This window comes from Sciurus carolinensis, chromosome 19, assembly GCF_902686445.1.
Source record: "Sciurus carolinensis chromosome 19, mSciCar1.2, whole genome shotgun sequence".
NCBI lineage: Eukaryota > Metazoa > Chordata > Mammalia > Rodentia > Sciuridae > Sciurus > Sciurus carolinensis.
In genome coordinates, this window is record NC_062231.1 from 28,934,402 (window position 1) to 28,961,529 (window position 27,128).

General features: G+C 46.4%; 1 protein-coding gene across 1 annotated transcript; it reads right to left on the reverse strand.

The window, feature by feature from the left end:
* Positions 1 to 1,317: 1,317 nt before the first annotated feature.
* On the reverse strand, positions 1,318 to 25,502 carry Tmf1 (TATA element modulatory factor 1). Its single transcript, XM_047534763.1, has 17 exons — positions 25,206 to 25,502; positions 21,031 to 22,202; positions 19,005 to 19,108; positions 18,055 to 18,181; positions 16,607 to 16,712; positions 13,625 to 13,767; positions 13,214 to 13,380; positions 12,797 to 12,953; positions 10,635 to 10,727; positions 9,707 to 9,863; positions 6,439 to 6,631; positions 5,009 to 5,078; positions 4,775 to 4,867; positions 3,853 to 3,954; positions 3,402 to 3,554; positions 2,251 to 2,376; positions 1,318 to 1,688 (listed from the first exon to the last, which is right to left on the reverse strand). Exons 1-17 carry the CDS (start codon positions 25,342 to 25,344, stop codon positions 1,545 to 1,547), a joined length of 3,246 nt encoding a protein of 1,081 aa, XP_047390719.1. The 5' UTR covers positions 25,345 to 25,502; the 3' UTR covers positions 1,318 to 1,544.
* Between the last annotated feature and the right edge of the window lie 1,626 nt (positions 25,503 to 27,128).

The window sequence follows — 27,128 nt, forward strand, 5'->3', positions numbered from 1 at the left end:
CACAGTGCACAAGGGATGAGTCACGTCCTGGCAGGAGGAGGACAAACAGCGAATTTCATCATGCCACTCAGAAAGCGCATCCCTTAAAACCAGTGAGCTGCTCCTCTCTGCAGTTTTCCATTTGCGACTTCTAGACCGTGGCTGACTGGGGGGAACTGAACCCCCAGATAAGGAGGGACGACTGTCGAGGTAGCTCAGTGACCTTCAGTGGTAAAAGGCACTGAGTATTTTACAGGTCTGCAACACGACCTGCTGAACTTCTGATCAAAATGCCGTCTGAGACGGCACAGCCAGTTTCTAAAGCAAATCCGCACTGTTTTTGTTTGTTTAAAGCTTTAAGAAAAAAAATAAAATGAAAAATTATATAAAATTATAAATGCCTTACTTAAGTCTTACAATTTTTCTATTTTGTTACAGGTATTTTATAATATCATTCATTTTCAATGTGCCAAAACTATAGCTTTACAAAATGTGAACCAGCAATTTTTGAAGAGTAAGTTGTTAATAATTTTATTACTTTTGGTTCTTTTTATAGAGTAGTAAAATGACACCTCTCCAAAATCACTTAAGTGTTAGATGATGCCACCACAGACTGTTATAAGTAAAATTTTCCACTATCCAATTATGCCTAGATAAATTTGAACATACACAGTTTTCTACGGCGAGGTACCAAAAGGTGCCAAAATCTGTTCACACTTAATTGTGTAGGAGCTGGGTGAAGTAAATTTCCAATTAAAAAAACAAATTTTAAGCTGGGTATGGTGGCACATGCCTATAATCCCAGCTACTCAGGAGGCTGAGGCAGAAGGATCAAAAGTTAGAGGTCAGCTGGGGCAATCTAGAAAGACAGTATCTCAAAATAAAATATTAAAGGGGCTTTAGATATATGGCTCAGTGGTAGAATGCCCCTGGGTTCAATACCCAATATCAAAAAAAAAAAAAAAAAAAGTTTTAAAATTTAAATCATTCACTATAAATTTCAGACAGTGTCAGTGTGACTTATACTTTCAAAGAAAAAAATTTGTTTAAAATTTAATAACCACAGGTTTAATAACTTTTTTCCTTGAACACTTAATTAAAACATTTTCACAAATAGTAATTAGATGTTGAATATTTAAGTGTGAAAGATTTCAAAGTTTCATTTTGTTAATATTACTCTTTAAATGTTCGCAATATATACAAACATATAAATTATAGATACAATTAGTTATATATCTACAGTAGTATATGAACACCACTCTCCTTCCCTGGCCATAGTGACATATAAATAAAATAGTAAATCCAGGCAAAAAAAGAAAAAGAAAAAGGAAAGTCAGATGCCTTTTAAAAATAAATCTTTAAAGAATAGTTTCAAAAATAAAGTTCAAATATTGCATAAAATAATTTAACCGCAAATATTACTACATACTGTAAAACAGTTTTTAAAAAAGTTTTTGCACTCTACATAAGTTCCATTTCCTAATTCTATAAAAGAATTTATTGGAAGTCTACATTTAGATAGTAAACGTCTACATTCAGTTTGATGGGAATTCAATTTTCAGAAGTTAACTGAGCCTTTGTCTTAAAAGTTCATCTATTTGAGTTTTGTACATATTTTTCACATCTTCAAGATCTAATCGAAGTTCTTCTGCTTCTTCTGCTTTTTCTCCATACATCTGCAGGATAGTGTTGTACCTTTGATCCAAATCCTGAAAAATATGTTTGTAATTTTAAAAATAGCTATACAGAACCATCTTCAGTTATCACAGATAAATCAACCATTGAACATGAATCTTAATCACCTCCCTCTGCCAAATCTAGACATGACTTAGTCTCTCTTCTTCCTGTTAACTGCAGTGTGATCACTGTGGGCTAAGCATTACTTGGCATCTGGCTCACAGGACAGGCCCAGAGAAAACATGCTCTCACTCATGGCTTGGCAGGGTCTCCTGACACGCAACGCCACAGTGTGATGGCGCACTGTGGAGGCGCAGGCGCCCAGAGCACACCCAGCGCATGCCTACTGTGAGTGAGCCTTGGCCAGGCCAACCCGTCCATCCTGCACTGGGGGCTGGCCATTGTGAAAGCCACCCTGAATGATGTCGTGAGCAGGGCAGCGTCCTCTTGCAAGTTCTTTACTCGAACATTGAGACTCTTTTCATTTTCAAAAGACATGACACAGCACACACACCCATTTTATGTGAAGTGACAGCAGGAGGTTCAACACATGGGTTAGAACGTCTCTGATCATCCTCAGGAGAGGACACTTACTCTGAGCTGAGCGCGGAGTCTGGGAATTTCCTTCACTTTCTCTTCCAGTTCATCGTTCTGACTTGTCAATTTAACAAGCTCTTCAGCCATTACTGATCGAGTCTTTTCTAGACTGCCGATTTCTAGCTGAGGAACATGACCAGAAAAAGTTCAAATCAAAACTTATCTTGTTTGATACGCTTACTAATATAGAAACATGCAATGAACTAGAGATGTCGATGCACAACCCTGAGCGCGCTCCCTCTTCAGCAAAAGCAACAGCAGCAGAACGAGAATACCCACCTTCCCCGAGGGTCAGATCTATGGGACTGACTAGGAGAGAGAGATGAAGAGCTCAAGAAAATCCAAACACTTGTTTGAAAAGTGCAGCCATGTATTTTTTCCTAATCTTAGAAGACAACCCCTTCAGTTATTCAGTTGCTGCAAGAAGAGGAATGGAAACACGGTCACGTAGCCCCTCCAACCACACAGGCCGCGGTGAAGGGAGCTCCAGTCACCGCCAAAGGAATGAACAGGGTTCCCAGCACATGGCTACACCAACACACAGTGTGAGGATCATTCCAATCCACTTTTTGCCGACTCAAGTTCTTCTTTAGTGAGTGGTACCATCATAGGACAACAGGCATAGGACGGGAATAGAAGAGTTCTACACACTCTGGGTATCATGTTCCACACTGAAAGCACACAAAAGGGCTCCACATTTCTTACTGCACAAAGTTCTCAGAAAGCACAAAGGGCACGACGGAAGCTGCTTGCTGCTCATGCCTGCAGCCTCCTTCCCTGTGCAGGTGTGGGATTTCGCCCTCAGTCCCTGCCTAATGGGGGAACACAGGTGGGAAGCCTGGGAGGACTGTCTGGGCATGCTCAGCTCAGCACCTCCCTGTCTGTGTGGAAAGGGCTGCTGAAGGAGCAGGCCCTTCAGCTCCTCCAGGTCCCTGGGCAGGGGAAGGCCTGCGGCAGCCAGCTCATCCTGTGACAGACAGAAGTCTGCCTGACGCTGGCAGTCAGTGGCCGGCTCCTTTGTCCCTATTTTGTCATTATTGTGTCTGATACCCTTCACTTGGGCTTCGCGTGGGCCATTTCATCCTGCCCGTCAGTTCACTTGGCCCCGTGCGTCCCTTCCTGCGACAGCACACCCGGTTTCTCCACACCTGCAAGTGTGCGATCTCCCCTTCCCGCAGCTTTAGCTGAGACTGCAGACTCTCCACGATGCTGGAGCCCGCCCCCATTCGCACGGCCTCGTAGAGCGTGCCTCCACCTGCCGATGCAGACATGGGTCCAAAGGCGTGATCCTGAGCCTCGTCCTGTTTCAGTGAAAGAAAGCACATGCTGTTCCCCTGTCACCACGGTGCCAGGTTCAAACAGAACGATCCTGCTGATTACTGCTTTAGAAGGTTTTTAGGACTAAAAACAAAAGAAGAAAACTCCAATTATCCAAATTTTAAAAAAGACAGAACTGTCTAGGACTTTCAGAAAGGCAGGCCCTCATGACCTGCCTGCCCCTCCCCGCCCAGAAGCAAGGCCTGCAGAACACAGGCTGCGCACACAGGCAGACTGCCCTGCGAGTCTGAGAGCCAGGCGAGCGCAGGAAGCCAACACTACCTGAGACAGGAGAGAGGTCTGCAGCCCTGCCATGTCAACACCACTGATGGAACTGGATCGCGACACGGTGGGAGTGCTGGAAACGGAGAAGGGCTTCCGCTCCTTGGGGAGGAAGGAACACTGTCATGTGGAGACCAGGAAGGCCCCTCTCCATCCATTCTAACGAGAAGACGGCCTGAGACTAACGAGGCAGTCACGCCCCAAAAGGTTCTGATATCGGAGTATGGTATTCAGTCATTCACAGCATGGACAGACTTGGCCAAGTCGTCACAGGACCTGCTTCTATTACAACACGATATTTTAACAATGGAATGAGGATGTCTGTGTTGAAACACCGGGAGGAACTGTTCACATTAAGTAACATACCAACAATTAAACCTATTTCTTTAAAATAAAATTACCAGTGAGTTTTACACACCATGAAGTCTGAGTTATGTATTTTATTTTACTAAATTTCTTTAAGAATTCCAAATATAATCAAAAGGTAATTCCACTTACATTTACTTATTATTAATATGTCATGCTAACTTCAAGTATACTATAACCCTTTAAACATAGGAGGTTCTCTCTATGAATGACCTCACTAACCATAAAGAAAGAGAATAAGTCAGTTCTACTGCCAAGCTGCCTATAGATCAATTAGGTTCATTAGTTTCAGTGAGACACTACAAAATTCATTCTAAAAGGAGCAAGAGATTCTGCAATTCAAAACCTAGAAATCGCAAATGTCTTTGGATATACTCAAATTAGTTTTGATCCACTCTACTAAGACACTGATACCACTACTAAAATCCATTACTACATTGATTTTAGACATTAAAAAGGCACTATAGGCAAAATCACAAAACCGATTAATCACAACAGCTCCTAAATGGTAACAACACAACAAAACAAAACAAAACAAAACAACAAAATCCAATACCTTCTCTCTTGCTGCTTCTGGAGTGAAAATGGCTTTCTTCCTTTCTTGTTCAAGTCTCATTTTTTCCATTTCTAACTGACTGTTCAACAGCGTCTAGAGGAGAGAGCGGGTCAGAGCCTCTCTGTGGGTCTCACTGCTGGGCTCCAAGACGCCCACGGCAAGCCGGGCCAGGCAGAAGCCCCGCTGCCGCCCCACCCTGCCGGCCCGTCAGCCCTGCCGTCACTGAGAGCACACCTTTTCTCTCCTGCTCTCTTCCAGCATCCTTGCGTATTCCTCCTTCAGATTCTCTAATTCCACCTGGTACCTGGGAAGGAAATGGAATTAAGCAAAGGTGACAGACGGACCACAGGACTCCCCACTGCTCGACTCCAGCCGCGCTCAGGCGTGACTTTACTGGCTTTCCGGCAGTGGGCACCGCGGCCCGCCCGATGCTTCCCACCTCAGGCTCCTCTCTTGATCAGAATGAGGAAGAGGCTTCTTCCTGTGCCTTTTATTCACTGCTGCCCATTTAAGATTTCCTTTAGAGGGAGGCTTGTGGAGAGTCTTTGAGTACCACTGTTCTGGAGTGCACTCAAGTCTGTAGGAACGGGGTTCTATGAAAATGTTCAGCCAGGTGCCCTGGCCACATTTGTCATCCCAACCACTTGGGAGGCTGAGGAAGGAGTCCCAGTCTCTCTTTTTTTTAATATATTTTTTTGGTTGTAGATGGGCACAATACCTTTATTTTTATTTACTTATTTATTTATTTCTGTGATGCTGAGGATGGAACCCAGTGCCTCCCACATATGAGGCAAGCACTCTACCACTGAGTACAACCCCAGCCCATCTCCCATGTCTGAGGCCAGCCTGAGCAGCCTGGCGAGACCTTGTCTCAAAAAAGTAAAAAGGAAGCCAGGCACAGAGGTGTATGCCTGTAAACCCAGCAACTCAGGAGGCTGAGACAGGAGGATGGTAAGTTCAAGGTCAGCCTGGGTGACCTAGCAAGACCCTGCCTCAAAGTAAAAAATAAAAAGGGCTGGGGATGTGGGTCACTGACAAAGAGCCCCTAGGCTCAATCCCTAGTACAATGAATGAATGAATAAGTAAATAGGGCTGGGGATATAGCTCGGTGGTAAAGTGACCCTGAGTTCAATCCCCAGTGCTGAATGAAAAAAAGATGATGTTTATGAAAGTTCAGATATTTTACTTTCTAAATCATTTTTATTTGACTATATTTTTAAAGGCAGAGCTTCCAAGAAGAGCTCAGGGGGGAAACACACTCATCACGACCTTAACACGACCTCAGTGGGATCTCGCAGCCGTGGCTTCCAATACCCAGGAAGACTGCAGTGCTGCTAGAACCTCTGCAGGGTCAAAGTCACGCCAAGGAGTGGTCTCCACACACACTACCCCTGGTCTTACAGACCACTGCAAAACACCAATGAGCGGTATGAATGCTTTCCCTGGAAAATGCCAGCACGAACAACACAGCACACATTCTGAAAGCTGGTGAAGTCCAGGCGTTCCAGCACCGTCTTGCATGTTCTTACCAATGACCCCAACTTCACACTCCGAGTAGTTACTCTCGGTTCCGAAAGTTATGACACCTCTGACACTTCTAACCACAGCTTCAAAATGCCAGGAGGCTCCCAACAATACCACCTATCACCACCACGCAAGCTCACCGGTTATTTTCATCCTCCAGTTTTCGTAGCTTGCTCCTCTCCGACTCCAGCTGGGCCTGAAATCGACTGTTCTCCTGCCTCAGGAGAGAGTTCTGGGACTCCATGGCAGACATCTGGGTTTTGCTGGCCAGGAGCTCCTCTGTCGCTGCCCGCTCTCTTTCAACTGCTGCTGCCAACAAGGTCTGCGACTCAGCTGGTGGTAGGAGAGGAAGAAAGGCCATGTGTGCATGTACCCGAGACTAGCATAGCGAGCTGATTCCAACTTCAAACTCCTAATGAGGCCTGTGGCCAACACAACTGACAGTTATCTCCTGTCTACACCTGGGCTGCCCGCTGAGACAAACGAGCCAATCTGAATTTACACCTGCTTTACCACTCATTTCCCAAAGTGTTTTACTTTGAAAATGAACCTATGCATTAAGAGAGCGGTAGGCTGGGATACAGCTTAATGACAGAGCACCTGACTAGCATGTGCAAAGCCCTGGCGTCCATCCCCAGCACAGCAAAGACAACAAAAGAGAAGTGATAACAAAGGGTCCTTAAGCAACTGGACATCCATAGGCAAGGGTTAAAAAACAAGTCTCAATCAAAACATCACACATGCAAGTTGACTCAAATGCATCACTAACGTAAATGGACGACATGGAACCATGAAACTCAGGGAAACACTGGAGAAGATCTTCAGGATCGAGGGCCAAGCAAAGACCACTGAGACCTGACAGCGAAAATGTAAGTCATAAAGGAAAACTCGAGGAAAGAGACTTCCTCACAACATCACACTTCCATGAAAAGACGCTGCAGACCAGGAGGAAATGACTGCGAGCCACCCACACAGGGCCAGGGTCTAGAAGGTGGAAGACTCCCAAAATTCAAAACTGATCACACCAGCCATCCAGGTAGAACACAGAGGACACACAAAGCCGTGCTGGTACAGAGGGCGCACAAGTGGGAGACAAGACGCCAGCAACCTCAACACGGAGCGCGGGGAAAGGCCGGCTGGAGTCCTAACGAGCTGTGGCCACGTGCCTTCTGGAACACAGAGCAACAAGAGCGGCTTGGCAAAGGCTGGCAAGGACAGGCGGTGCGGAGTCAGAAGGACGCAACCCTGCGCTTCCTGTAGACACTCGACACACTGCTGCACAGGGCCTGCCAGCCGCATGCGGGCGCAGCCATCCAGACGTGAAACTCAGAAGCACGCTCAGAACTAACGGCCACGGCCGGAGCTGGCACAGCCCAGTGTCCTCTCCCGGGAGCAGCTGATCCCACTGCGGTACAGGCACTCCATGGACGAGCACTCAGCAACAGGAAGGCTGAACCAGGGACACAAACAGCTTCTAGGAACCACCAGACAATTACGCTGAATGAACAGGGCCAATTTCAACTGTCACATATCATACAATTTTATTAATATGATATTTTGAAATGACAAAATTTTAGAAATGAGGGACATATTAGTGTTTACCAGGGATGTGGGACAAGGCAGGGAGGGCTCAGGGGTGGTGGTTATCTTTGTAACCGGGCAACCGGAGGGAGCCTGGCAGTGCAGGGTTGCTCAGTCTGGTGCCTGGAGGCTATGTGGACCCACACAGGTGGTGGAGCTGAACAGAACCAGTACACCCAGGCCCAGCAGAACTGGGGACCTCTGAACAAAGCTGACTGTACCCATCAATACGTGGCTAGACTGCACAATGATTTTCCAAACCGTGAGGAACCAGGGAAACTGGACCAAGTTGTTAAAGGACCTGTCCGTATTGTTTCTTGCAATTGCAACTATTTTGTTGTCATTTTGCTTTTTGGGATGCTGGGTTCAAACCCAGAGGTGTTATGCCATTGAGCTACATCTCCAGTCCTATTGTGAGACAGGGCCTTGTTAAGTTGCTGAGGCTGACCTTGAACTTACAGTCCCCTGCCTCAGCCTCCTGAGTCTCTGGGATTATAGGTGTGTGCCACCACATCCTGGCTTATAATCGTTTCCCAATCTATAATTATCTTGAAAAAAATTTCAATAACGAACAGAAGAGCAATGGAGAAGGTTCTGAGCCCTAACTAAGCAACAAGTCTCAGGTCCCCACCAACGCAGCTAACGACACCTTTATTTTGCAGGCCACGTTCTGCTCCACTCAGTTCCTTTAAAAAGCATCTTACTGTATGTTTGTCTCGCAGTCTTGTCTCTGTTCCAACACAGAACCACACATTCCCAAGGACAGACTTCAGTCAAAAATCAGAAGTACCAGCTTCTAGCTTCTGTTGGTTGCTAGATATCTATCTACTCAGAAGGTGTCACTTTCAGATACACATTTCATACCACACCGTCTCAAAGACACTGTACGAACTTCAGACATAAAGTTTTATGTACAAAATGCAGAAACATGAAGGTTCGTCTAGTTCTGCTTGTGTTTTTAACAGATGAATCTTCTTGCAGATCAAATCTTACTAGGCTTTCCAATGAACAGCCCACAGAGGAGGCCCTGTTTTGGTGCAGCACTACTTTCTGAGCTCCTCCCACGACACCAGCGGCGCCCAGGCACCACGACAGAGAGCCAGGAACCTCGCTCGCCGTCCCGACCACCAGGAGGAGAGTGGTGAGTCCGGAGCAAGGCGAGGGGTTGCCCAGCTGATTGGATGGGACAAAACAGGGTGTGCCCATTCTCCTAGCCCCACTTAGCTCAGGGTTTGTCACCAATCTCTCGAAGTACGGGCAGCTCAGGGTACAGAGGCACACGTGCGTTTCTCATGAACTTGCTGGCCTCTGGATATGCAGCACACATGTTTACCACCTGTCAGTGCTTAAAGAGAAACATCCTGGAACAAGACTTTTCTTTTTACTAACAGCACAAAAAGGCCACCTGGGCCATGTCTATAAGAAGCAGAGCACAGAACCCTCAGACCCCGAGTATCGCTGGGCTGGGGCTCAACCTCCACCGTCCTCAGACCCGTCTCTGCCCTCCGAGCTGGCCACTGACTGGAATCATCTGACCCTGCCTCCTCCACTTCCAACAAGAAGAAAGGGGTCAGGGGCAGCCAAGGACGCCCAACAGAAGAATCGACGGAACAGGTGCCACTGCAGCCAGCATCTGACACAGTGTGTAGAAGGGACAATGGTTTCCAGGAGTCACAATGGAGGCATCACAAAGGAACAGGAAGAGAGACGAGGCCAAAACCCACATTCAGACACACAACAGAACCAGCAATGAAAAGGGGTTCACAGCCTGCCCTACTCTCGACAGGATGCAAGGGCTACTGCAAGGGACAGAGACCAGGCAGTTACCAAGCCGGTCAGAAAGGCTCTTCTCCAGCTTCTCCCACGACGACGTCTGGGACCCCAGGGTTGCCTGCAAATTCTCTATTTGTCGAAGCAATGGCCTTGTTGTCGAGGAAACACTTTGACTCAGTTCTTGGTTTCGATTCTCTGCTTCCTGCAGTCTCTGAATCAAGAGAACAAGGCATTATAACTGGCAATAATAAAAAAAACAAAAACACTAGAAAACCTACACTTTACCAAAGGTGACTGGAAAAAAACCTATTTTTCCAAAAGAAAATTATTTGTTTTATTAAACTATTTTTTCTACTCAATCCTTCAGATGGAAAAGCTGCACAGAGTATCCAAGTAACTGCTTCCTTGCAAAGCCCTGGGAAAGCAGTCTTTGGGTGACTCTGAAGGTAAAGATGCCCCAGACTCCTCAGGAGCTGCCTCTTCCCTCGGTGTTTCTAAGTGTCTAGAAAAACAGAACGACGGTGTGAATTTTACTTCCTCTCCCTTCTCCTAAGTGTGTTCACTGATGAAAAGGTGAGCAGCAGAAGCCAGGCAATGCGATCAAAGACTGCTCATCACTAGGAGGACAGCTGTTACGGATCAAAGGCAATCCAGGGGGAAGCACGCAGCTCAAAGTGAGGGCACGGGCCTGCACCGCCAGGCCTGGGGTTCGATCCCCGCGCCGCAAGAATAAAAATGAAAATCGAATCAAGTAAGAACAGGTTGAGTATCAACAGATCTCTCATGATAAAATCATTTCCTTCAGAACAAAGGTGGGTGTTTTCCTGGATATGTTTTCGGGTGCCCACTCTCGTCCACAGGAGCCACAGCACAGCCATCGACGAGCACAGGAGGAGGCATCTGACTCCACACCAGGCCAGAGGCCACATTCACGTCCAGGAGGACACTTCCTGACTTGTGCCTGGGAGAGCTGCCACAGTACCTGCTGAAGTTCACTGATCTCGTGGCGTAAATAGTCCTCTTTCCTGGCAGCAGCCTGCTCTGCTCGTTGCAGCGCCAGCCTGAGGTCCCCAACCTGGGGAGGAAACGCAAGTCACGTCACAGTGTCACACATCACCGAGACTTCCTGCTGACTACTGAGTACACCACGGTGACTGCCTGGCCACGCATGCTGCTAAGTGCTGCAGGCTGTCCAGCAAGCTCTCACGCGGGCCGGCCACACATCCCGCTTACCAAGCAGTTCCAGAGCTAGGAATATGCACGCTCTAGGAGAAGGGGTGTGCGCAAGGCTCAGCCCTGCCACAGTACTGGAGAGACGGCACCTCTGCTGAGTCTGCCCCACAAGGCAGAAGCCCTAGGAACTCCATAAGCTATAAAAGCAGGTGCTCAGCGGGCGGGGTGGGTGGGGAGCTAGCTGGAAGCAGGAGCTGCCAGAATATATCTAATACAGCTCTCACTTTGGAATCATGTAAATGTAAAATTAAAGCAAAAGTATATGGGGCCAATGAGGAAAGAACATTTATTTTTTAAATAAATGGTGCTGAGAAAAACTGACACTCTAAGCAAAAGACCTCCTGTGAGAGCCAGCAGTGAAACTCCTAGGAGTGCCTGCTGAAAGCCTGCGAGACCTGGGAGTGAGGACTGGCTTCTTAAACATGATGCCAAGAACCCAAGGAATAGCGGAGGAAACAGTCAAGCTGGACGTCATCAAAGTAAAACCCTGCGCATCGAAGGACGCACGTGATCAAGAAAATTGAGAAAACATTCACAAATCCTGTATCTATCAAGGGAACAGTATGTAAATATGCCAAGCACTCTAGTAACTCAATAAAAAGCGGACAGTCCAATTTAAGAAAGGAAAGGGGGCAAAGGATTAGAAGACAGCAATACACCTCGCCAAAGAAGATTCAGAAATGGCCAATCAGCACAGGAGAAGCAGCTACACATCACTAAGGGAATCCGAGTAAACACCACACGGAGAACCAACCCCACACCAGCTCCGAGTGCCATGAGAATAAACAGAGGCAATAACCAACGTGGGCCAGAGCAGATGACACGGAGCTCTGATTCACTGCTGGAAGAACGGCGCGGCCGTGTGGAGAAGCTGACTGTGGCCTTACCACGCGACCTTGTAAGGCACACATCCCTACAGACGGATATAGAAAATGCGGTAGACAGACACAATGGAATGTTACTCAGCCTTGAAGAATGAAATGATGGCATTTGCAGGCAAATGGATGGAGCTAGAGAACATCATGCTAAGTGAAATAAACCAATCCCAAAGAACCAAAGGCCAGATGTTTTCTCTGACGTGAAGATGCTAATTCACAACAGAGGGGGTGAGCTAGGGAAGAACAGAGTTGCTTTGTTAGGTAGAAGGGAGGGGAGGGAGGGGAGGAGGCATAAGGGTAGGAAGGATAGAAGGGTGAATCAGTCATTACTCCCTATGTGCACACATGACTACATGACTGATGATTCTACATCATGTGCAACTGGGAGAATGAGAAGTTACACTCCATTTACATAAGCTGTGTCAAAGTGCATTCTGCCATCATGTATCACTAAATAGAACAAATTTTTTAAAAAGAAAACATAATCATACAAAAGCTTGTACATGAATACATACAGCAGCATTCATAGTAGCCAAAAGGCACACATAACTCAAAGTGTCCACCAACTGACGAGCTCACAAGTCTGGTTTCCCTCCTTCACCTAAGGTCCCTGGACTATCACGGCTGTTATGAATGAGCTGAAGAGTTACACATATTCTCTTGAAGTTGTATATAAAAATTACGTGCATATACCTTCTCTGGAAACAAGGTACTTAGATCCATAATACTTTTTTGTATTTTTGCAAAGCTAGGGTTTGAACCCAGGCCTCAGGCATGGTAAAAAAGTGCTCTACAATGAGCTACATTCCCAGCACCATAATGTTCTTAAACAGGTCTGAAACGCACAAAGATTAAGCAACATGCACAACGTGTACATATCTCGACAGCCTTAAACGCACACACAGCCACATTTTGCCCAAGATCCCTGTCGTACCATTAAGGTCTGACTCAAGCCAGCGAGGAACTGTTTAGCTCGCAAAGCATAAACAGAAACACAGACAACCACGCGAGACATCAACCCTCCACTGCTCACCTGGATCGCCAGTGCTTCCTGCTGCTGACGGGCTTCCTCCTGGGCCTTCTCCAGTGCTGCAGAAAGCTCTTCCTTGGCTTTCACTTCACGACTCAGAGCTGCTTCCTGGGCCTCACTGTCCTTTGCAGCATTGGCTTTGTGAAGATCAGTAAGTTCTCTTAAAAAATTAGATTAACAACTTTTATTTAAAATAATATGCAGTTAACTAGGTGCCCGCTGGTGAGATTTCTGTGTAGCACAGCAGGCTGCAGAGTGCGGGAGAGCCTCCCACAGCAAACGCGGCTCCCAGGAGGTCTCTGGAGCCTGTGGACCAGTGACAGCTCCCCCCCAGAGCCAGCCCTCTGGGGCTGGGGCAGCAGGACAGGTGTGTTCTCGGCAGCCTCTCGGAGCTGGCCGCGCTGCCCAGGCCCCCCTTACTTGTATGCGCTGTCCAAGGCAGCCTGAATGCTCCGGTTCTTCTCCTCAAGTTCACCCACTTCCACTTGACTTCGGCCAAGGTCCTTCTCTTGGCGTTCTACCACAGAGCTGAGCTTCTTGATACTGTCTCTGTGTTGTTTCTCAACCTCTTCCTTGCCATCAAGGACCTATGTTATGAAAACACACAAAAGTATTTTTCTATAAATAACAACATGGTAAATAATTGTATCCCATGAATCTCAAGTGTTAAAATAATGGAGAAAAATCTTAACAACACATCTACTAAATTCCTTGAAAAGTTCTTCTCCCATGACACAGCTGATGCAATCACACCCAGCACTCCAAAACCACGGCCAACGGACCCTCCAGGAAATAATGACAAAAGATATGTAGAGAATGGGGGTCACTCACCTGTTTTAAATGCTGCAATTCCTCTTCCAGATCTTTAACTTTTTTGTTCAGCTTTGCAATAATATTTTCATTGTCTTTATCTTTAGATCTTAATTTCTTAATGATGTTAGAATTATGCAGTTGCTGCTTTGAAAGTTTTTCTCCTGGCAACAATAAAAAATTAGAAATCAAACTGGTGATTTTTTGAGGCTCTGAATAGCTTGTTGATCTCACTAATGATGTAAAAACTAAATTTTTTTTTTAAATCAAGAATTTGTAAACAGTGTTAAAACTGATTTGGACAGGAATAAAGACTAAATTTATTAGACGAAAAGATGTTGCAGGACAGGATTCTGACAGTTTTAAAGAATCACTCCCAAATATTATGAATTATAGGGAGAAGCACATGCTCTTCAGTGAGAACCCTGGTACCACCAACTGCATGAGCAGAGTCTGAAGCTCCTTGGAGTCACTGCCTGTTATGGCTGCCTGGAATGGGAGGGGGAGGAGGAGGAGGATGAGGGGGAAGGGGAGAAGCAGTGCTGACCAGGACACCCCACCTGGTGGGAGTTGTCAAGGCTCCTGGGATGTGGGGGGAGGAGGGGGATGAGGAGGAGGAAGAGGAGGAAGAGGAGGAAGAGGAGGAAGAGGAGGAGGAGGAGGAAGAGGAGGAGGAGGAGGAGGAGGAGGAGGAGGAGGAGGAGGAGGAGGAGGAGGAAGAAGAGGAGGAGAAGCAGTGCTGACCAGGACGCCCCACCTGGTGGGAGCTCTGTCAAGGCTCCTGGGATGTAGGGGGGGGAGGGGGAGGAGGAGGAGGAGCAGCAGCAGGAGGAGGTGAGGTGCTGACCAGGGCATTTCTCACTGACATTCTCATCAGAAGCTTCTCTTAAAGAAAGGTAGCAAATTGGGAACATGGACATGCTATGGAAAACTATCCTGGACCCTGCAGTCTTCAAGTCAAAAAGAAGAGTAAACTTCCCCTATTTTGAGGACCAAAAGGATTTCACAGCCAGATGCAGCAACCTCACCTGGGTCCCTGGGGCAGGACAATGCCTACGTATGAGGCCACCCTAATGATAGCTGTGAAAAGTGATGGCCTCTCTGGTGGACCTTCTTCAGAACCCAGACTGATCTTCTTAGGATGACACAGAGCACTTGTGAAGAAAAATGTACGTGTCCTTGGGAGCCACAGGCCCCAGAATTGAAACACAAAGCAAGGCATGTATGGTGGCTCTTGAGTGGTCTGGAAGAGCGCAGGGCCAGTGTGTGCAGAACAGGGAAGAAGCCACCACTGGACTCCTTCAGGTGACAGAGGAAGGAATACTCCCCGTGGTCGGCTTGAGCGTCCAGGTCTGTCTTACGAGTACCTCTGGGGATGCAGCAGTATGTGAACACTCCCGTGTGGGACCAGTCTGATTGCTTTGTAAAGGGACTTAGCCAAAGAAAGCACCAGCCCCAGACTAAATTACTAAATTCCCAAGTTGAGACGTTCGTTAATAATATTTAAAGAATTTCTTTAAATTATAGAAACATGCATTTAGTCTTTGCTCTGGTCTCGAGTATTATAACACACACAGGACCTCACAATGCCGTGAGACGAGCATGCTGACGTGTTCTGGAACTCTCCCTCGCTGAGGACCTAGAATTCTGTTCTACAGCTATCTGCACGCCCTGATGTACAGGAAGAGACGTAACCAGTGTTGCATCAGAGAACACTGACATGCCAGCTGCACAAGAAATGTCAGCTGAATACATCAAAAACTGAGTAAAGCTACATTATTCAAGGAAGTGACCGCTTCCAATTGTTCTCCAACAATGTTTCTTCTAGAAATTCATTTAAATTCAATGATGTAAACCCAGAAATGTTCAACCTACAACATACGGTACATTAACATTTTAGAAATAAAATGTCCAACATTGGGCTGGGGATATAGCTCAGTTGGTAAAGTGCTTGCCTTGCAAGCATCAAAGCCTTCGGTTCAATTCTCAGCACCACCAAAAAAAAAAAAAAAAAAAAAAAAAAAAGTCTAACATTAGGAAAACAGTGAAACAAATTACAGTATACCCAGGTAAAGGAGTTTAGGAGTTTAATGTAGCCACTAACAGTGAACGACAAGACGACAAGACATTTAATGGACTGCGACAGACACAGGAGGAGGACTGCAGAGTAAATTGTGATTGGACTGTCTAATGTGACCACAAGAAATTAATGCTTCCTTTTATAACCTCTATTTTCTTTCTACGTATACTTTCCTATAATTTCAAACATTTTTGCAACTATTATTTCCTAAATCTAGAAAAGCTTTAATTAAGAAAATAAAGAAAAACACAAATGGACTACTGGACCACTTCATCCAAAACCTCCCCTTTCCTAGGATATAGCACAAAGAAATTCTTTCAATGTCCCTTAGCAATGATCTATCTCATGATGGATCTTTCCCTTCTACGACCCCATCAAATGTAATAATTTAAAATTTCAAACATGAAAGCAATGAGAACGTCACGGTCACTGTCAAATGGAACCATGACACTCTGTACCCAGCCAGGGATTCAGAAGCTAATGAACCCTGAGGTCAAACCTTGAAACAGCTATCTTTCAGCAATGGGCCCTCAGACTTGTCACAGCTTTTAAGAAGGCAGTCTGAGTTTTGCCTATTTTTGAAAGTTTTTTTAACCTCCCAGAAACAGAACCTACATACTCATACCTGTCTTGATGCCTCTTACTCCCCTTCATTCATAAACGTGCCTCTCCTGTCACTGAAGTCCAAACCTTCCTTGCTTTTATTTACTTCTTTTGTCTTTAGTATTTTGAGACAGGGTCTCACTGTGTGGCCCAGGCTGGCCTCCATCTCCTGGGCACAAGTGAACCTCCCACCTCAGCCTCCTGAGTGGCTGGACAAATTTTACTAGGCTCAGCAAATTTTACTAGGAAGCATCTTCCTGTCTAATGACAAGGACTTTTCCTGTTCTTACAGTATTTTTCATAATCAAAGGTGTACGTACCTTCTTCCATTAACCCTTGAATCTGCTCATCTTTCTCTTTCAAAAGGTCTGCAGTTTCACTACTGTTCAATCTAGTTGCAAGTTCTTCTTTTATATTTTTGACTTCCTAATTCAAAAGAAAAATCTGTAAATACTATAAACAGTTACTTTTATTTAGGCATATTGTTCCATTTTCCCCATATCTGAAGACAGCATCGATAATCACATTTCTGTAATAAATTTCTAAGTTTTCTTCACTTGACCTATTACCTTGGTTAACCAAGACTAAGAGAACAACTTGGAATGTGACATACAGAATCTAAATTCAGATACACAAGTAGATTTTAATATGGAAATATAAATGTAAATAAGTAAACCTTCCCTCTTTGGGTAGTGTTGCAGGCCAAACCCAGGGCCCCAGGCATGCTAGGCAAGCGACCTACCACCGACCCCAGTTCTGAGTTAACCTGCAGTAGAACCCTTCCCCTCTCTACACGCACACTACAGGCTGAACGCTACATTTGAACAACACTGTTAGGAGGCACAGAGGAGGGTGGTCAGGCAGCCTCAAGCTGTTGTCAGAACCTGGAATGAGCGAGGTAATCAAAGCAACCAAGCATACAAAGGCATCCTCCTACCTGTAGGTGTACCTACAGAAAAACTGTGAATTCATACTACCATTGGTCAATGAGAGAGAGGGGAAAGCAACCGAACTGGGAAAGACCAAATGCAGAGCTGATGTCATGAGCAATAGTTGGATTCAAGCAGTAACTACTACCTTAGTTGTTACGAATCTCTGAAACAGGCAACTGTTCCAAATCAGAAGCAATACAATATGGTTCCCAGCCAGAGTGACTAGGCCCAAGAAGACATCTGGCACACCATCAGCAATAGGCAGGGGGCAGGGAAGCAGCAGGGCAGGGAAGCAGGAGGGCATGAGCACACTGGAATGTCCTGGGTGACCAGGGGTGCTGCTCAGCAGCCTATGGTGCTCAGAACTGTTCCCACAGCATGCAGCATCAAGAGCATGGAGGGTGAGAAATTCTGCTTTAGAATACATCAACATCATTCCCAAAAAGGGAATCCCCAACCATTAGAAATTTATATTTTAAAATTACTTTGATGTATATGTACGACATGTCTGAAGTAGCCAGAAATAATGAGAGTAATGATAATTTTTTAAGACTGACAGTACCTTTTAGATTTAAGTATTATTTATTCTGATGGAATTTTCATTCATAAAAACTATTCTGATCTTCTTTGCTATATACCTTGCAAATATTCACACATGAATTACAGAAACTAACGTGTTTAGATCTTATGCTATATTAAAACTGACAAATTTAAACATATAAAACCTTACAATCTACTTGTTGATATACCACACACATCCTAATCTTCTCTCTTCCTAGTATCAGAGTACAGTGCGTATGCCTGCGGCTTCGGGGTCAAGATGGGGCCTCTCCTACCTTCTTGGCAGCGTCTCTCTCCTTGCAGGCCAGCTGAGCTCTCCTTTCTGCTTCTGCGATCCTCTGAGTGAACTCGCCCTTCAAGGAGGACACGCTGCTGCTCTCCTCCCTCACCCTGATCATCTCGCTGCATTCAAAACACAAGAGTGGAGACCCTGACTGCACATTCAGACACGACGAGACCAGCTGTTCTCTATCACACACCTGAAGATGGATCAGGTCTAGAATGACTGGGGGTGGGCAATGGTGTGAGCCCCGGTGCTTCACGCTGAGCTACCTCCCCACTCCTCCTTTCTTCCTCTTTTGAGACAGATCTCCCCGAGGTGCTGAGGCTGCCACCTGCCCCCCACCTGCGTCTCCTGAGTTGCTGGGCGACAGGCATGACCGCCACACCTGGCTTAGTTAGGTTGGGCAACTTTTACAAAAAAAAAATTTGCTTAATTTAGTTTAAAGCAGTTCAAATATAAGGTCTCAATTCTGAATCTTCTGTCACATTTCCCCAATCTCCTTAAAGCAAATCAACACTCAGTATTTTAACTACGCTATTTCGATTTTCTTTAAACATATGTTTTACTTAAACGTTAGTAATAAGGGGAAAAGAGGCAGGATTGGGTTTTGTTTGTTTTTGACGTACAGCAATTGAACCGGGCCTCAAAGATGCGAGGGAAGGGTTCACAGGTGTAGACCCTAAATTATACTCCCAGCGCAAGAATTTTAATTTTTGTTTTGTTTTTGCAAAATCTCTCTCTTCCATATCAAAGGTAATATGGTAAAGAAAATCTGAAAAGAAATCCTTAAGTAAGGTTTTAACTGAAATACTATTCAATATTCAGTAATTATAAACAAGTTAAATGACAAGACATTTTGATTTCAAAAGCACTCCTAAGTAATAGCACTGCCAGTGTGGCTCTACAGAACGCACAGCGTGTTCACGTTTGCTGAATACTTACTCCTTCAGGTTATCGTAAGCTTCTTCCAGAAGGGCTTTTTCTTTACTAAGAAATAATAACTGAGCCTCCCTTTTTTCCAATTTTTCATTCAGAAATTCAACTGTCTGAAAAAAGAGAACACATAAAAGTCAAAACCCTGAATTTTTAAAAGAGCATCTGTACATATGCAGTCAATGAACCGTAAAGGTTAACCCGGTCAGCACGATTCACAGAAGAACACTGTCCCATAAAAACCACCACAGACAACACCGGGCACTCATGGCAGCAGGAGCACAAGAACCCTGGCAGCTGCAGGGCCAGCGGAGTGCAGACCCAGGTGCCACGGGGGAGAACAGGCAAACCGGGCCGCGTGTCCACACAGCCTCGCGCAGGTCCACCTTATGGGAGAACACTCTCGTGACATGTGATAATATTCACAGCAGGCTGTCTGTAACAGCAAAAATGTGCAACAGACTGTATACCCACCAAAAGAGGAAGACAGGTAGATGCCGTGGTAAAGGTCAGGGAGCATCTGTTTTCCTCACTATTCTATAATCCAAATGCCATTTTTTTTTAGTATGACACACTGCATTTAACAAACAGAAGTAATTTTACAAACTCATATGCATGTAATTTTAAGGTTTCAAGACTACACAGCATAAAGCAGAACAAGAAGTAGCTCTGAGGACAGCTCATTCCATAGGTTGTGCTGAAACACTGGTGAGCCTGTATATAAGGGAGAAAGAGTACCTTTTGGACCAAAGAATAGTCTTACCTGAGTGAGGGTTGGATTAACTGCCTTCTTAAATACACTGTAAATGCCCAAAAAGTATCTTATTGATAGTAAGAGAGTTGGTTTCTAGGAATTCAAAGTACTACTATGAATTTTATAGTATATTGTTATTATTGAGTTGAGTAATATATCCCATGCCATTCTATTTGTGAATAATGTTAAACCTGGTAACAAAATTTGGCACTTTTTAAACTATTAAATAACTCAATACATGGCAATTACAGGGCATTTCAAGACATCCTGTATCTCAGGAGTCTATCAAAGATTCCAGATCTAACTCAATTTCTATATCATCTAAAAATTTTAAGAAAAAACAAAAAAATTATGACAATACTCCTTGGACCTTCCGTTTTCTCATTCACATAAGGTACCTACCAACTGGAGATATCAAAAATAATTATAAGGAGGGGCTGGGAATATAGCTCAGCATGGAACAGCTGCCTAGCAGGCATGAGCCCTGGGTTCCAGTAGTATCATGAAACCAAATAAATAAAATAAATATATATAGTAATACTACAAAGAGAAAATAGACTAAAGCATTATGAGGACTGTACTCCTATGCTTCAATAAAAATATTAATATTAGAATCATCTAAAAATTAAAGATTGATTTCAAAATTGGCTATAAATAATGTGAACATGCAAAAAACATTCTAAGAAAAACATATTTAGGTTCACTTTAGCATGTCTACCTGCAAAGGCACTGAAGACACGTGCCACAAGAAAATAGTTCTTTGCAAACTGGCACATGGAGAAGCACAGCATAAGAGGACTTTACAGTGATACAGGCTAAACCACAAAGATAAAAGATGGAAACTTTTATGCTTAGTTCTATTGAAATATCAACTTAGTCTACCATAGTTCTTTTGGAGCAATTTCAAATAATTTAATGTCTAATTATAATTCTAATAATTATTAGAAACACTAATTTCTCGGTGTTTCAGGTCCTTAACTCTACACCGAAACAGCAAAGCGTCAGTAAGTCCTCAGCCCAGAGAAGACCTCTTTGGGCAGTACCCGGGATCCAGCACTTGGTGCTCCAGCACTCAGCTGCACACCTTCCTTTTTATTTTGAGACAGGGTCTGGCTAAATGCCCAGGCTGGCCTCGACCTGTGACCCTCCTGCCCCAGGCTCCTAAGTCACGGGGATCACAGGTGTGTGCCAAGGCGCCTGCTGTAATGAACGCATTTTTAAATCGAATGATTTCCTCTCGGAAACACACATTCCAAAGTCCTCTCCCACTTCCTACCGTACCTTGCCGACGTCCTCCTTCTCAGCAAGGGCCTCGGGCTGCACCTCCGCGGCCTCGCCCTGGCCAGCCGCCCTGTGCGGGACGGCATGTCCTTCGCCCACCGGCACAGGGGGAACCACCGTGTCTGGCTGCTCGCAGTCGACTGGAGTGGCGCTGCGGCCACTCTCCTCCATTTCGGCCTCCTCAGCCGGCACGATCGGGGGCCCGTCGACGTCCCCTCCGGCTTTGCCCCCCAGAGCTTCCGCGGCTTGCGTCTTGGGAGGTGAAGTGCCAGCCACGGCGGGCCCCAGAGCACAGCCCTTGCCGGGCAGCTCGTCGTCAGAGTTGATCTCGCTCACGCTCCGGCTGTCCAGGGACTGCACGCTGAACGAGTCCAGCCTCTCGAAGGCGTCGGAGGAGCAGCAACTCTCGTTGAGCTTGTGGAAATCGTCCAGGCGACTATACTCGGCACAGGTGGACGTGGAGAGCAGCTGGAACGAGGTCTGCATCAGGTGGAGGCTGGACTTGGAGTCGGCCGCCTCCTGCCTGGAGCTGGCAGAGCTCTCACTCATCACGCTCTCGTGGTCTAAGACCTCGATGTCGCTGGTGGTAGACGTGCCCGAGGAGAAGGTGCTGACGGGAGGAGAAGGGGTGTTGCTCTGCCTGTCTTCCTGCTTTTGCTCCTTGGGTTCCAAAGCCACGCCCTTCGTGTCTGCTGGGAGAGGCTGTGGACACAGGTGGGACGCACTCTCAGGCGCTTTCAAACCTGCAGGTGGCACCTGCGGGGCAGAGTCTTCACCAACCATGTCTTCATGCTTGCCCTCGGGTTTAGGTGACGGGGTGCTTGCTGCCCGGGTTTCCCCGGACACACACAAAGGAGGGTCCGTCACTTCTGATTCACTGGTTCCAGGTCTTGACTGCACAGCCTGCAAGGGTTCATGCAAGCCACTCTTCACCTCCTCTGGCCGCTGCGATTTAGCTGGGGGCTTAGATACCACTGGGCTCTTCTGAATGCTCTGGACTTCGGTTGGAGAGAGAAAGGCACTGAAAAAATTTTCAGATTCATCTACGACAGTCCTCCGAACTGGCTTTGTAATTGCTTTAGGAGAGGCTATGGGTGGACTCTGAGGTTCAGCGTTTGATTTCAACCCCCAGGTGGAAGTGTCCCATCCTCCACTGACAGCAGGACTTACTCCTTGGACAAAATACAAATATAAAAAACGTGTGTTACTTTAATATTTCAGTCATCATTGTAAACCAGTACAAATGTAAATCTAGAGAGGAGAGAAGCTGTGGAACGTGACTATAACGCGCACCTGCTACGCTCCTGGCTCACTGCGTCATCAACCAGCTCTGCCTGCTGCAGAGGAAGCAGAGGCTGAGGAGATGACGGGACCTGCCTGCATCAGCAGAGGCAGGTGTGTTACCTGCTCCACCACAAATTAACACAGTGCCATGTGTCTGCTGTGCTGGTGGTTGTTTTGTGGTGCTGGGGATGGAACCCAGGACCTTGTGCACGCTAGGTAAGCGCTCGCTCTGCCACTGAGCTACATCCCCAGCCACCACATGTTACAGCCCACGTAGAGTCCAAAACACATCTGATTCATCTCACAAAACCCTTGCTTATGGGTCATACGCAGTCATAACAAAATGACCTAGCCCTTCAGTTTCATATTAATTTTAACCTCATGACAGCAACAGTAAAACAAAGTTATAAAGTACAAAGAGGGTAACATTCAAAAACTGAACCCAAGACACTGGAGACAAATGTTCTTTTCCAAAGATCAAACTAAACTGATGGGAACATGAAGTTCAACAAACATTCATTTTCATCTACTTAATGACAAGCTGGTTCTCCAAGTTCCACTTTCCAAACCCATTCTATGAGAAAGTTTTGTTCTCTGAGAATGTGTTCCCAAGTTCCAAATTATGACATCAGTTAGTAAGGTAATTATGAATTCAAAAAATGTACCATTTTTAGAACTACTAGTTTTTGATCTAAAAAAGTAGTTAGCCCTAGGACCTTCTCTCTCTCTTTTTTTTTTTTTTTTTTTTTTTTTTTTTGGATTAAGCATTAAATTCAGGCATGCTTAACCACATCCCCATTCCCAGACCTGTTTATTTTTTGTTTTGAGACAGGGTCTCAGTAAGTCTCAGTAAGTTGCTGAGGCTGGTCTCAAACTTTTGATCCTCCTGCCTCAGCCTCCAGAGTCCCTGGAATACAGGTGTGCACCACCATGTCAGCTAACCCTAGAATTCCTTAAAATACTCCATGGAAGATAACATCCCAGGGGAAAAAGAAGGGTTATTATCAGTCAAAGAAACAGCACACAATTAGAAGTTGATGGAGAGAGTACAAATAACTAACAGTCCCTAAAATGATCAAGTCCTCCCTACAATAAAGTCTCTCCTTTAATATAACTTCAGAGTTGGACGGGATGAAAAGGATGCCAGAAACTTCAGTCTGGAGACAGTTTTAAATTCATTCCTTCAATATATGAAAATGATGAAAATCGGAAAACCAAAATTAAAGATGGGAATGAACAAGCAGATTAGGTCAGCTGGTTAGTTCACAATCATCCTAATGGATGACGGGAATTAAATTTGTCTCTTGGGAATACTTTATATGATTACAGTTATCTGACATCCATTTAAACTACTCTGTTCTGCGAATAATGGTCGTTTTGATAACCTAAAACATGGTAAGTGATCAGTAAACATTTATGGCACTTACTAAAACCTGAGTACATTCTGGATAAGCAATTTTTAAAAACAAATTATATAGCAAGATTCATGCCCCAGATTTAAAAATGTATCTTAATATTGGAAACTTACATTCTATCTCAAGTTCAGTGATTCAAAATGTGAGATCCATGTGAAAAAAGTAAGTTGAGCTACTCCGGCAGTGTCAGACACCATCTGGTAACAAGTGGGAAGATCATGACACACTCGCAGTGCACCAAAACACCTGGGCATGAAGCGCCTGGTAATTAGAGCCAGGACTTAAGTGTCCTCAAGAACAACATGCTCCTTCACCCAAAGGCTGACACTCCCAAAACCTGCCAATCTTTACTCCATCTATCAAAATGCTGACCTCCTGTTCCTACACTTAGGCAAAAGCAACTGAAGATGAAAAATTAGTGTCAGCAAATCTGACAGGCTTAAAGACAGTAGAATGAATCGACAGAACATTCTCATGTTCACAAGTGAATGCACAACAAGAGTAACTCCATATCATTCAAAAAGCACGAGAACGGGAAGTTAACTTCCAAGTAAGTCTAGTCTGTCAAAACACATTCTACTAGCAGGTATATCTAAAAAGAACAAATAAAAAAAACTTAAAAATAAATGATATATAAAATCTCATTATGTCAGAAAAATCTGACAGACTTGGCACTGCAGAAATAAAATGTGATACAACCCAAAACCCTTGGGCCACATTCCACTGGTCATGATCCAACGTATTCCGCCCTCCATGTGTGAGTGGCCTACAGCAAACTGTTGTTTTGTTTATCAACTACAGACTCCTTTCTTCTTGGACCACCCATGGTGTGACTCCTGACCAGGGGTCTTGGGGTGCTGGCCTTAGAGCACCTCAGAGGTGGTGAGTCCCTCTGGGCCCCTGTCCCCATGGCTCCGATCCTGACAGATCCTGGAAAGTTGTTGGGAAGATGACAAAACCACTAAAAAGCTGAAGTGCTGGGCAGGAAGCTCTCAAAGATGCCAGCGATGCACTGCCTGAGCCTGTGACCACCGGGGCGCCAAGAACCAGAGGTCGCCAGTGCACCTGCGGGGACACAGGGGGTCCGAGCCTGTGCGTTCACACACTTCAGATCTGGTACGCAAATGGCCTGAACTCGCGCTGCAGGACACGGAAGTGGCATGGGGACGGCAGCCAGCAGAGTCCCTGTCACGAGAGTGCTCAGGACCTGCGCCTGGGTCAGGGGAGGGAGGGTTTGGGTAGGAACAGGGAGACCACGAGAGGATAAGGCACATTCTGGCAGGACCCTGTCCACACCGCCGGCAGCACCCTCTCCAGTCTACACTGGAGGCAGGACCCCGTCCGTCCACACCGCCGGCAGCTCCCTCTCCGTCCACACCGCCGGAAGACCCTCTCCTGCCCCCCACCAGTAGCACCCACTCCCGTCCACACCGCCGGCATCTCCCTCTCCGTCCACACCGCAGGCGCGAAGCCTACCCGGCTCTCCGTAGGGCGCCGCCTCGGCCCAGGCGCGCGGCTCCTCCTGGATGTCCAGCACCCTGTCGATGGACTTCTGGGCCTGGGACAGGGCCTGCTTGGCGAAGCTGGACAGCTGCGCGGCGTTGAACCAGCTCATCGCCCCTCTGGTAGGCGGGACGGCGGCGCGGAGCGGGGTGGAAGCTGCGGCCGCCTTAGGCCGCCAGATCGAGTGGTCAGCCTCGCCCTCTGCGCTCGGGGCCGGTCAGCGGGCGGCCGTGGCCCAGCGGCCCGGGCGGGACGCGACCCTCCCTCCCGCAGGCCGAAACGCGGCCCGTGCGCATGCGCCGGCCCCCTCCACGTCCACAACGCCGGCTCTGGGTTCTACGACGCGGAAGCGCTGCCTGGCGCGACGTCACGTCCGGGGTCGCGTTGCCGGGTGACCGAGTCGCGCCGGAAGCGCCTCCCTGGCACATCCGGCCCGGGTGTTCCTCCCGGAAGTCGGTCCGCTGGTGAGCCCCCGCAGGGGCTCTGACGACTGGCCTCTCCCGCGGCCTTCTCTCGGGCATCTGGCCGGCTGCCACCCGGGCCCAGGGCGAGCCTTGGAGTGCCCACCGCGCACGGGGCGTGGGCGGCCCTCGGCACCGGACACCGAGCCTCGCGAGTGAGCTCTGGGCCCCAGGCCCCCAGGCCCCCGGCCCCGCCGCCTGCTGCGGGGCGTCCCGGGCTCGGCGGCCCGAGATCGGTCTGGGTTGTCTCTGAGCCGCCCCGTTGGTGGCACGTGGCGAGTCCAGAAGCGCGCAGCCCACGGTCCCACGACTGCACTCGGGAGGCCGTGGCAGGGGGAGCGCTTCCCAGCAGGATCCTAGCTCAACAAACGAGAGCAGTCGGGGTGGGGCTGGGGGCGCAGCTCAGTAGACCACTCCCCGCAGGACCCAGGCACCCATCCAGGCAAGCACTGGGCCTGAGGACGTAGCCTTTCCGGGTAAAACTGCCAATCTGGTCCTTGTTCCCGTCTGGGTACAGCTTCTTTTCAGCAGTTCATTCCCAAATTGCCGGGAATTTTTGCAGGTCTGTTCTTGGAACCGCCCAAGTCCAGAAAAATATAAGAAACTGACCTGATCAATACAAGTAATTGCATGCAAATAAGCAGGAAGCAGGAAAGAGAAAGTAAGGAAAAGGGGCACAAGATGAAAACCAAAAAAAAAAAGGAAAACCAGAAAATGGGAATGAACCAAGCCTGAGGAAGACCCACAGTGTGAGGAAAAGCCAGAGGTAAAAGCAGAAAACTCCTTTTACAGAAAGATTCAATCTCTCCAGTAATTTAAGGATGACCCACAACACAACAGGCATTTGGGCAATGAAGTTATGTTTAGGGAAATGGATGAAATATACAAGGGGAGTAAGAAACGAACTTAGGAGTGATGCACTGGATGGAAGGTTAGAAATCTCCCTTACCCCTATTAACCTTGATTTCCGTTTTATTAGATATTAACGTTGCTGTATAGCATTCTTTTATTAGCATTTTCCTAATATAGTTTTCCTAAGATATATTTTATCAGTATTTCATGAGAAAATATGCAAGTGTGTCCATCTTTCTACTTTTAACCAGCTGCTGTTAGTAGTTTTAGATCTATCTTACCTGCTTCTCACTGTTGACTATTCTGAGCCTACCTACAAGTCTTCTAATAGGATTTACTCGTTGTAAGACAAGTTCCTAATAAAAAACGGGGGAAAAGTTACTATGTAATGTATTAATGAATTTTTGAAAGGTAAGAATAATTTGCATCACATATAAGCATATTAAAAATTTGTGAAGGATGATAGACTAAGTTCAGTCTCAGTTATACACACACACACACACACACACACACACACACACACACCTTTCCTGTAAGCACTATCTTCAACAATTGGCAACAAGAAATCTTAAGTTGAGAGCCT

Excerpts from the sequence above, each read along its gene's own strand:
- Tmf1 (XM_047534763.1), bottom strand. The coding sequence starts at position 25,344 with ATGAGCTGGTTCAACGCCGCGCAGCTGTCCAGCTTCGCCAAGCAGGCC. Across the intron at positions 13,381-13,624 it reads AATTGCAGCATTTAAAACAG|GTCCTTGATGGCAAGGAAGA; the intron begins GTGAGTGACCCC and ends TTCATAACATAG. Across the intron at positions 10,728-12,796 it reads AGGAAGCACTGGCGATCCAG|GTTGGGGACCTCAGGCTGGC; the intron begins GTGAGCAGTGGA and ends TTTCCTCCCCAG.